This window comes from Barbus barbus, assembly GCF_936440315.1.
Source record: "Barbus barbus genome assembly, chromosome: 12".
Lineage (NCBI taxonomy): Eukaryota > Metazoa > Chordata > Actinopteri > Cypriniformes > Cyprinidae > Barbus > Barbus barbus.
Window position 1 is genome coordinate 27419451 of NC_136740.1, and position 12171 is coordinate 27431621.

The following is a 12171-nucleotide window of genomic DNA, read 5'->3' on the forward strand; positions in this document are numbered from 1 at the left end:
AAATAACTATTTTCTATTTTAATATACTTTAAAATGTAATTTATTCCTGTGATGGCAAAGCTGAATTTTCAGAAGCAATTACTCCTGTTTTCAGTGTCATATGATCCTTCCGAAATCATTCTCATATGCTGATTTGATGCTAAAAGAAACATTTATTTTTATTAGTAATGTTGAAAACAGACTCAAAAATCATTTTTGAGGTGACACTTTTTTCAGGACTCTTCAACTGAACAGCATTTGTGAAACAGAAATCACTTTTAATCAATTTAATGCATCCTTGCTGAATAGAAATATGTGACCCTGGACCACAAAACCAGTCTTAAGTTGCTGGGGTATATTTGTAGCAATAGCAAAAATACATTGTATGGGTCAAAATTATAAATTTTTCTTTTATGCCAAAAATCATTAGGATATTAAGTAAAGATCATGTTCCATGAAGATATTTTATAAATTTCCTACCGTAAATGTAATATGCATAGCTAAGAACTTCATTTGAAAGTGACGTGACATACGGCCAAGTATGGTGACCCATACTCGGAATTCGTGCTCTGCATTTAACTCATCCAAAGGGCACACAGCAGTGAACACACACACTATGAACAGTGGGCAGCCGTTGGGGGCGCCCGGGGAGCAGTTGGGGGTTCAGTGCCTTGCTCAAGGGCAGTCGTGGTATTGAGGGTGGAGAGAGCGCTGTACATACACTCCCCCACCTACAATCCTTGCCGGACCTGAGACTCGAACCCGCGACCTTTGGGTTACGAGTCTGACTCTCTAACCATTAGGCCACGACTTCCCCTTTTGGACATCTTTAAAGGCGATTTTCTCAGTATTTAGATTTTTTTGCACCCTCAGATTCCAGATTTTCAAATAGTTGTATCTCGGCCAAATATTATCCCATCATAACAAACCATACATCAATGGAAAGCTTATTTATTCAGCTTTCATGTGATGTAGAAATCTCAATTTCGAAAAATTGACACTTATGACTGGTTTTGTGGTCCAGGGTCACATAAATATTTCTTTAAAAAGAAGTCTTACTGACACCAAATCTTTGAACAGTATACATACACATTGTAAGAATCTATTAGACTGCCTCGTCCCAGCTTCCACTAGACAATATGTTTGATCATGCTCATTTCCCAAAATGGCTTAATTATTACAGAGAAGAAAAAAGTCAACAGTTATTGTTGTTTGTAGACCATTTGGGATGATCACATCCTGAGCAAATGGTGACCAATTGTAGAATGGGAGCAGGTGTGGGACACTGAGAACCACCTCAGGGTGTCAGAACTTAATTAACATACAGACTACAGCTGTTACAAAAGGAGCAACTTCATTTATATGAAGGGTAGTAAACTGTTGAACCCAAGGTACTACATGTACTTTGTCACTGCTATGCTGCGATAAACAAATTCATCAAGATCTTCAACGTCCTCATCACTTTTTCTTACAACATTTTAAAAGTACCAATCTTTTAGGTCTTTAATCTTATTTCATTGGTCCCTGTTGTTACCAAATGTCATTCATACCTGCTCCACTGTGCTGAGACGATAGGGACTCTTCACTCTTTGCTGACCTGAGTGTCACACTGTCCACCCTGCAACCTAAAGCACACATACAGCACTAAAAACTGCGCCAATTTCACATCAGCATGCAAATCTATTTAGAATGAAGTACGGTCTAAAGAAATGAGATATCTCTTATACCTGCATGAGAGGTAGCAGGCTGGAACAAAGAGGTGATCCTCGTGGGTTTGCGTCGCCCTGCCGCTGTAGGTTTCCCGAGGGCAAAAAAGGTCTTCCAGCTCCCACCCGCCGACTTCCGGACTTTCATCCCTCTTTTCCTCCTAAAAGAATAAAAATTTAGCACAAATGCTTGTATTTATATTTATAGTAATAGCTCATGAATCAAAAGAATTTAATCTGTTGGTTAACTATTCCTTTAAAAGTCATTAATTTGTTCAAAGAAACCCACTTGTCAGCAGGCAGGTCCAGTACAGTGTGAAACTGGCTGATAGCATGGTGAGGAGATCCCTGAAGGAGAAGTGGAGCTTGTGTGCGAGCCTGTGCCTCCTCCAAAGACAGAAGCCTGGTGGACACAAACGACTTGGGTCTGGTCAGAGACTGTCGTGCTGTGGAGCCAGAAAACCAAAAAAAAACTAAATCAGATTCAGATCCATTAATCCAAATCTCAAAAGCGAGTAAATACAATACTGCAGCGAAGAACACAGCGATTGACAACAAACAGGATTCAACATGATACACTGCAAAAAGAAGGACACCTAAGCATCAACAAAAAACATTAGCTCCTCCAAAATTTCCGTATTCCGTACAGCTCTACTGCAACAAGCTTTGTAGAAGAAATGCATGGGTTGGCCAACAGACTGGAAGTTCACAAAAACATAAGTGGTTGAGGCCAGAAACAAACTCTACGCAAGTACACAAATGCACATGCTTTGCTGGTGCTTACTCAGATTTAACATGCACAATTTGCAATATTGAGTCTAGTAAGGTAATGCGCCTTTTAGTGCCTCATTTAGCAATGTTGAGAATTCAGTACATAATAATACATGCATTAAGATTTGCAATTGAGCTAACATATCTAGGAAAGCTTGTACTTTGTACTTGCGTAGAACTTTTTTTGGGCCTCGGCAAGCCTGTAAAGTCTGGGACATCAGACAAGTAGAGAAATAAATCGAATACAAAGCCTGCAAAAGTATAACGTTTTTCACCTTGAGAAAGATTGTAACGCTTGTGCATAACATTTAAAAGCTGTTTGCTTAAAAGCAATATTTGGGGTTAATTTGTTGAAGAAACCTATGATTAACACAAAAACATAAGCTGACATACAGAAAAAAACTAAAAGACACTTTACCTGCTGTCAATATCTCAGAGTAGAGTCCACAAACACACTCTATAGTTCAGATTTTTACTTTAACGTCCATCCCATTTACCCATGTTACCTAATGATTTCCTCAATGTCCTACTTGAAATCAAATCGATCAATTAATAGGAACCATAAACATTTTGCCCAATATTAATACTTTCTCATACAAAAAATAATAAAAAGATTAAAAGAGATTAATAAATGTCAACAAAAGGATTTATTGCCTTATATGCTGTACAGTTTTGACATGTCATTTACATTTACACAGGCAAAATAGAAAGTAAAAAAAACAGCATTTATATGTATGAAATGGAAATCATATGTAATGTAAATTATAAACGTCTTTGCTGTCACTTTTGGTCACTTTAGTGTGTCCTTGCATAAAAGTATTAATTTCTTCCACAAAAAAAAATCTTATTGAGCCCAAACTCTTGTGTAAACATCCATCCATCCATTAATGAACATGTGAACATTGATAGTATCTTTTTGATTCCTGCTAAAAAAAAATAAAAAAAGATTTGCATGGTCTTTCATGGTCATTAGCTGGTTTAAATGGTTGATCAGCTGGTCAACCAACCGATGAACCTGATTTTGACCTGGTAGACCTTGGAATAGCAACAAACCAGATACCATATTCCAAGCTGAGCCATTCACACAGGACACACCTGAGTTTTTTTAATGGATGTCTATGCACAAATCTTACAGATTTTTCTAAAACAATACATGGGAGTTTTTAACTCTGCAGTATGTACTGTCTGTATGGCCCCTTAAGCTGACTTGACCAGGTTATTCCTGGTAGAGCAGACTGTGATTTGAGAGTCCACTGTAGAGGGTCAGTCTGGACCTCATAACACGGAGAAGCGTCGTAGCTCTGGGTCCAGATAGGAGGGGTCAGTCAAACAGGACTCCCCCCTCGCCTCATGAAGACTAACCAGGCGTGTTCGGGGCTGGCGTGAGATCTTGTGCTCCGCCCGTCTTGTCACTATGGAAACACACAGCTCGCTCTCAGTAAACCTCACTTACACATGGGTGAGGCTATTGTAAACATGTTCCACTGTGCTGTGTTAGCCAAGCTCATCACAAGAGGCTAACTTCTGAAAATAACTGGGCTGGGAGACATATTAAATATTTATAATTTATTTCCAATTATTTTAAAGGAAATTAATTTAACTTCACCTCCACCGTATTGCAATTTTCAATATTAAAGGGGTCATAGTTGATTTGATTCTTTAGGGTCTTAATGAAAAGTCTATAACATACTTTGGTTAAAAATTCTCAATGGGTGTGTAAAAAAAAAAAAACACCCTTTTTACCCTGTCAAAATCAACTCTATTTTTATCAAGTCATTCTAGTCAATGTTGCTTTAAATGTTAATGAGCTCTGCTGACCCCGCCCCTCTCTTCCGTGGGGTGACGACCAGACTGTAAAACTTGCAAACTAGCACATATTAGGAAAGGCGATTTGCAAAGATTCATAAAAAACCCTTATACTCACTTGCTGGATCACAAATGATTCGCGCGAACATAAACGCATTTAGGCGGATCGAGGATCGGCGCATTCCCTTCAAAAATGAAAGTAACGTTAATCCTCTGCATCTTCAGCGGCTCAGATGTCGGGAGTAAACGACGACTGCTATGTTCATTATTACATCCAACAACAAAACACCTCAATCTCTTAATCAGAGACATTCTTGTTTTCCCCTGCACCGGAGTCCACACAATGGCAGACAGCTCTAAGGTGAGACGGCCTTGTCAATCAACTATCGTAGGAGCGGCCTGTACAGAACTACGTCATTCTGACAGGAATCTCAGAACGACCTGATTTGAGAAAGGGGATTTCAAAATAGGGATTTAAAAAAAAAAAACACGGTGGATTTTTATCATTATAGGATGGATGTGTACAGACATTTCCAACACACATTTATGTTCAAACAACATGTAAAGTGAATTTTGCATCCGATAACCCCTTTAAAAAGATTTTAATAGGGTTTCTAAATTTAAAACTCACTAAATTGCAATAGAGTTTGGAAGTGTTTTGATCATTCATTTATAAAAAAAACGAAGAAAAAAAAACAAAAAAACGGATTTGGAGTTAAAAATATTCGCAGAAGTCCCCATGTGACATTTTACATAATTTAAAATGCTTTAATAAAACATATTCAAGTAAATATTACTGTAAGTATGCATACTCCATATTGGTGGATACAAATAAAAATTATTAACTGTTCATTTTTTTTTGTGCAAAACTGTGGGAAACATGCCTTGATAATTTTAACATAATCAACACTATGAATTTACATGTCAGCAGTGGCAGCTTGGTTGAAATGATTGTTCATTGTGCATAAAACATGACTATTTTAAAAACTTTTTCCGAGCAAATTCATTTACTGTTGCTCAAAAGTTTGAAGTCAGAAAGATTTTGAGTTTTTCCACCAAAATATAAATGTTCAAGAAACATTTCATATTATTATCAATGTTGAAAACAATTGTGCTGCTTAAATAGTTTTGTGGAAACTATTTAACTTTTTCAAGAGTCTTTGATAAATATACGTTAGGAAGAACAGAATTTATTTGAAATAGAAATCTTTTGTAACATTATAAATGTCTTTAGTGTCACTTTTGATCAATTTAATGCATCCTTGCTAAATAACAGTATTAATTTCTTAAAAAAAAAAAAAAAAATCATACGGGTCCAAAACTTCTGAACAGTAGTGTAAATATTAAGATAAATATAATTAAAATGCAAAAATATTACAAGAATATTGCAAAATAATTTAACTACATCGCCCAGCCCTAATATATTAAATTTATGTTGATTATGATAGGTATTTCATGTTGTGTCAAGGAATGGAAAAGAAAAGAGACGAGTGCACAGGCCTTGTTGTAAGAGTCACGTATCACTGTTAAATATGAAAACAAGCTGCAATTCAGAAGGGAAGAAAACACTGGAGAAATTAAGGCCCGAAGGTTGCATTAGATATCATTTTAAACCAAAGACTGGCAAAGGAAGTTATTAAATACATTCTCTATTCTACTATATATCGGTTTACCAGACAGCTCTGTTCCAAAACATTGTGTATTGTCTACATAAGCAGCATCCTTACTAAAGTTTGTCACTGAGATTGTCACATTACGGAATTGGTTTCTTCTTGAAGCATACAACATTGTTGCCAAAAGAAAGTACTGTATCTTTGAAGGCAGTATAATTAAAATGGCTACTTTTTTGGCTATGCATTACAATACTACCAAAGTAGGCAGCTCACTAGGTTTTGGAACAAAACCAACATCACTGACTGTTTAATGAAAGTGCTGTTTGAAGACACCGGACTGAATGAGTGGTTTACTGATGAATTTGAACATCTATAGAGAGACAGATGTGTTGGTTCAACATACCTGCACTGAAACGGCCAACAGAAGTGAAGGAGTCACTGAACAAAACTTCCACACTGCTGAGCAGAAACTCCACGACCACGGACTGGATGCGCACTTCTTTAAATGGATCAGCACCGCTTAAGCCCACTGCTTCAATTTCTTTGGATCTGAAACAAAACAACAGCAGATTCTGCTTCATAATCATGTACTTTAATTTGAACCCTGAGCCTGTACTAGTAAAACCCACAACAAAAATGCTTAAACTGCAGTGACAACGTCAATGATGACAATACAAATCTCAAACAAGTGTTTTCAGCAGTAAAAAATACAGATATTTTGGCTTAAAATATTATTTTAAAAGTAGGGATGCACAATATTATCGGACTGATATCGGAATCGGCCGATAATGGATTTAAATGTAAATATCGGCATCAGCCCGATTATGAAAAATTATGCCGATATGTCATGCCGATAAGAGGAATACATTAACTCACATGTGCTCAGGGTGTGTTAGCGATTAGATCATATCAGCAGTGTGGCTCATTCTTGAAGCAAAGATTTGTCTGAATGATGATTAGATTCACTGTTTTGGATCGCTGTATTTAATCTGTGAAAGCATGTACAGAATGATGCGATCGGTGTGTGATAGAGTAAACAGTAATAGCACATGCAGCGGCAGCCTCCTCTAGGTCCTAACGCCCGCTCTGTAAAGAGTTTTAATCTGTAGGGGGTGCTGTTGGCCTACTTCAAAAATAAATTAAAAGTAAAATAGCCTACACAGTAACATTTAGAGTGTGTTTCTGATTAAATAAAGCAGTAACTGATGTCATATAATAATGAGTATGTTTTGGTCAGAAGCTATAGCTTGCTTGAAAAAAACAAACAAAACAAAAAACAAATCACAAACATGACACTTGTAAATTAAATAATTTTATATATAGTAATTTATTAATTAATGTGTAATATGTTTTATTTTTTAAACAAATCATAAGCTCTAAAAGATTTTCAGAATTTTTACAACTCTTTTGCTTTAGACCATCTACAAATGTTAAATCTTATAAATAAAATAAAATATTACGGTTAACACTGCCTCTTTCTGGGGGGAAGAAATGCAGCGATTGATAAATAAAGTTTATTTATAGTTATTTTCAAAGCTTCAATGTGCTGTCAAAAAACCTTCATTGTGGTTTATTTAATTCTAACAAATAAGTTCTTGTTCAAACTAACCAAAATGATAAATATATTTTGCTTATAATTTCTGCACAGGAGAGACTTGGTGTTGTTTCCAAACAAAAAGAAAATATATCGGTATCGGACAAAATGAGTTGAAAATTATCGGCATATCGGCAAAATCCAATATCGAGCATCCCTATTTTAAAGTCTTGATAATCAATGAACATTCATATCACTTTTTCTGATATGACCAAAAACACTGCAAAAAATGCTTTTCTTAGATTTTTTTTGTCTTGTTTCCAGCCAAAATATCTAAAAATTCTTAAAATCAAGAAGGATTTTCTAGACAAGTAAAAATTGTCTTGTTTTCAGAAAAACATGTCAAAATGAAGTGAGCTTTTGCTTTGTTCTAAGCAAAAACTCTTCAAAAACTTTCTGAAAACAAGACAAAAAAAATCTAAAAAGAAAAGCAATTTTTCCAGTGAAGTGAAAATTCTGTCTTCATTTACTCACCCTTTAGTTGTTCCAAACCTGTATGAGTTTCCTCCTCCTGTTGAGCACAAAATAATATATTTTAAAGAATCTTGGTAACCAAAAAGTTAACTGTAGTCATTGACTTCCATAATATGGAAAACAACTCAATGGCTACGGTCAACTGATTGGTTACCAACATTCTTCAAAATATCTTCTTTTGGAACAACTTGAGGGTGAGTAAATGATGACAATTTTCATCTTTGGGTGAACTATCCCTTTAACTGTCTCCAATATCAACCTAAGCAGGCTGATGGTGATATATATAAAAAAATAAAATGTACAAAATAAAAATAAAATAAATGAAAATATACATCATAATATTGTTAACATTGGCTGAAATGGACACCACACTGTGTGTCACTGTGTGTTTATGTAGTTAAAATCCCAAGTTAGGGGTTACCTGAGCAGGTTGGGGGCCCAGACAATGGCCAGATTCTTAATGTGCATGTTTGTCTCTCCACTGCAGGTGGCCAAACGGGCCAGGTGTCTGATGAGGTACTCCAAAGTGCTGAGACAAACACAAAGATATCACAGCTCTTTCTGTCACACTTTCAATGACAGATCACGCTACTTGTGATCCATGTGTAGTGAGTATTGGGGTTACCGGTAGTGAGGAGGAGGAAGTTGCTGGATAACATCATGTACTTTCACCATTCTTTCTTCCTCCGTCATCTCTCCCATACATTCCTGGACAGACAGGAAATACAGCTTGCTTAGTAACTTTAGAAATTTGATCAAAAGTACAGTAAAAACAATCATTTCGAGAAATATTATAAATTTAAAATAAATGTTTTCTATTTGAATATTTTTTTTAAATGTAATTTATTCCTATGATGCAAAGCTGAATTTTAAGCATCATTTCACCAGTCTTCAGTGTCACATGATCCTTCAAAAATCATTCTAATATTCTAACATTTCTTATGATTATCAATGGTTGATGGCCTTCCATTTTTAACCAGAAATGTGCGCGCTGCTTTTCTGATGTACATTTAAGTTTTCCGTGTCACTTGAAATGTGTCCGTTTTGAATCATTGTGGTGAGACACGTGAGGAAAAAATAAACCATCGTTTGTGGGACTATTCTGTCATAAAATGCATACCATTCATATCTGAACTTTCTACTGTCCGTGACTGGAAATGAAATGACTGGTTGATATGTCCCAATCTCAATAAAGTTGGATCTCGCTCAGGACGTGCGCTGTCTGTGGAAGTTTGGCCAGGACTGGTTCCAGAATTAAATCCTTTTTGTCCCGTCCATTGCTTATCACTGCTATTTCGAGAATGAATCCAGCATCATCCCCAAAACTTTGCAGCATGTATGTGTCCGAAAAACGAAAGTTAATCTGAATGGATTATAGCCTAGAAAACAAAGCGCGCTCCCTTTATTATCACTAAAAGCATCACTCATCAAAGTTCATCGCGATCTCACAAAGTTCCATTACAATCAAGCTCTCTATACTAATGAATCTCTTATTTATCTTGCGTCTGCACTTAGTTAGTCATGAGATGATTCACGAGCGTGCAAAACTCTGGCGCTTTCAGCGGTGAGTGAATTCTAAAATACTACAACATTTCTGATTGGCCATTGCATTGAAGAAATCAACAGATGTCTTTGATTGGTTACATTGCTCAATGCCGCAAAAACACATTGGATAGTTTGCCAGATCTTTAATTTCTTGTGCTTTTGTTTGAGGGTATTTAGCAACGTCTAGTATCTCCGTACAACCGGGCTGGGGCTGACATCGGAATTCCATGACTGACGATATATGAGGGGGCAACTGGTTAAAAAGTTGCTTTAAAACCCTAATTTTCCAGAAGCTTTGAACAGAATTTATGCTAGAGCTAGAATTACTTACAGCAAACTTGTCGTAGAGTTGGTACGTGAGCAGAGGATTGGGCAGCTCTCTGAAGTAGAGTTTGCACAGCGAGCCAACGCAGTGAATATCCTGCATGTACATGTCTTTCGTCAGGTCTGGAACATTTTCACTGTCAAACTCATGCCTGATCAGGATGAGATGCAACAGCAGAACAGAACTCATGGTCATGCATATAAAGAGCATAAATGTACATAAATGATCGTTTTTAGTGTGCACAAAATAAAGGAGTGATCCATGACAACCTTTATATAAACTTCTAGAATGAAGTACATTGTTCAAAATCCTGAAAAGTAAATCAGGCCAGGATCTGGGACATTTTCGGACAGACCTGAGTTTCTGTATGTTGGAGGACACACCAGAGTGTCTGTAGATGCCATCCACCACACCATGCTTCTCTATGAACTCTGAGCAGCTCTTTAAGACCTGCGGCACTGAAGTTTGATCACACAAATATCACAAAATTAGACCTTCTGCAATGCTCCCATCTTAAAGCACATTAAAGAAATACTCTGTTTCTTTACCGTCTTGGCCTGAGTTGAGGAGATGCTCGCCAAGGTCACAGCCGAACACCCGTTCTTTCAGGATTCCCCTCTGCTTTAGCTTTTGTTTGGTGGGTCTGGACTTCATAAAGGTGCGCAGGAAGCCAATCAGCTTGCCGTGTTTCTTAGACACTGCCAAAAGGGGGCGACAGAGCTAATCAGGCAAATTAAAATATGGACTGCACACTTTCACACACCACATGTTGTTTACTGCTCCCTCCACACTCAGCAGGGAATATATGAAAAATACACTTCACTTGACAAAATGTGTTCATTCAACACCTGACGTACACAGAGGGGGGTTTAAGTATATAATAATAAATATATATATCCATCAAATTGAATTTATGTAAAATATATATTAGTACATTTTAAATTAATATAAAACATACACAATATACTTAAAACCCCAACAATTTATGATGTTTTCGACATTTAATATGTAAATAAATGGGATTGTAAATCTCTAAACTGCTTACTGGTTTACAACTCCTGAGGTATATTAGGCTGAATAAATGCTTCACAAATGCTACAAATTTCATATTTCAAAGCTGCTCATTTTCAAACTTTTTTAAAATTATTATTTAGAGAAACTAGGAGCGGTAATATTAAAATAAATAATTATAAATAACTAAAATAATTAAATTCTGTCATTTTAATAACAATTATCTTTAAATTAGGACTATACTTTTTGTTGCCAATGAATTTAAATGACTTTTCTAGTTTGTGATTACAGGGTTTTGACAATTATTTTAGCAATTTACACTCATTAAATTTTTTAATTGACAAAATAATTTAGGAAAAAAAAACTATGAATTCCAGGTCTAGAAATCATGCTTATATTCAGGTTTTAAAACCCAGTTTCTTAAACAAAAACGTAAGTAACTTCTTAAAGAAATAGGATTTTGCTGACATTTTTATTTTTAGTTTTAATCTATGTTTTGTCTTATTTGAAATCATTTTAATCTGCCTCGTGTCCCCTTGGAAGTGTGCTGAAGGCACCACTGCTATAGATACTTCACAAACCCCAGGGTCAATGACCTGGATGAAACAAATGTACAGTAGGTTAACAGTTAAACAGGTTAAATGAGGGCCCTTCAAAGCCTGTAGTGTAGACATCAACATGTCAGTTGTGCAAGTCATTAATGCAGTCTAATAAGCAGCACTTTTAGAAATTTAGCATCACTGTGGCTTAACCAGACGTGATCAAGACATCTCCGGAGAGTTTCTATTCTGTGATAAGCGAAACTACATTTAGACATTCCTTTCCACTGCCTTTGTCTAGTCATTTCCAGTGTTTGTTGTTGGAATCTTGTCGCATCGTGTCTGGTTAGGACACGGTGTTAAAGCGTTCAATATAACATGGATCAGGCACGACCAAAATCAATCCCCACAGCCTAACTAACAGATTCTCATTCATACAACAAGAGGCCTGTAATTCTTCAGCAGATGCTACAGAATTATGCCCAAATGAGCACTTGAATGAATTATACAACATTTTTGCTGCGTCTCCAACCTCCAACACCCAAGCTCATCCTCTCCGAACCTCCCACACTCTCTCTGCCTGCTGTATAAACAACCACAATCCGTGTTACAAATGCTTGTCTCAAAGGATAGAAGGCGTTAGAAAAAGGCGGATACAGAAATGTTAGTTTAGGTAAATCCTTTGAAGTTGTTACCAGCCAGGCTTAAGAACCAAGGATGAAGAACTGAGAGAAAAAGATAGAGAACACAATTGCCAGAAACATCAAATGCATCTAATACATTTACCATTAAAGCACTTCATTAGAAG

At 36.3% G+C, this 12171-nt stretch overlaps 1 protein-coding gene across 1 annotated transcript in view; it reads right to left on the bottom strand.

The window, feature by feature from the left end:
* The window catches only part of LOC306877766 (uncharacterized protein), a 53852-nt gene that overhangs the window by 6249 nt on the left and 35432 nt on the right, over positions 1-12171 (bottom strand). The window contains exons 13-22 of the mRNA XM_079429715.1: positions 12059-12088; positions 10362-10511; positions 10169-10271; positions 9820-9964; positions 8569-8651; positions 8365-8472; positions 6279-6424; positions 1975-2131; positions 1707-1846; positions 1530-1604 (exon numbers count right to left, since the gene is read on the bottom strand). Of these exons, the coding sequence (XP_079285841.1) occupies positions 1530-1604; positions 1707-1846; positions 1975-2131; positions 6279-6424; positions 8365-8472; positions 8569-8651; positions 9820-9964; positions 10169-10271; positions 10362-10511; positions 12059-12088 (1137 nt within the window). The remainder of the gene's footprint in view (positions 1-1529; positions 1605-1706; positions 1847-1974; positions 2132-6278; positions 6425-8364; positions 8473-8568; positions 8652-9819; positions 9965-10168; positions 10272-10361; positions 10512-12058; positions 12089-12171) is intronic.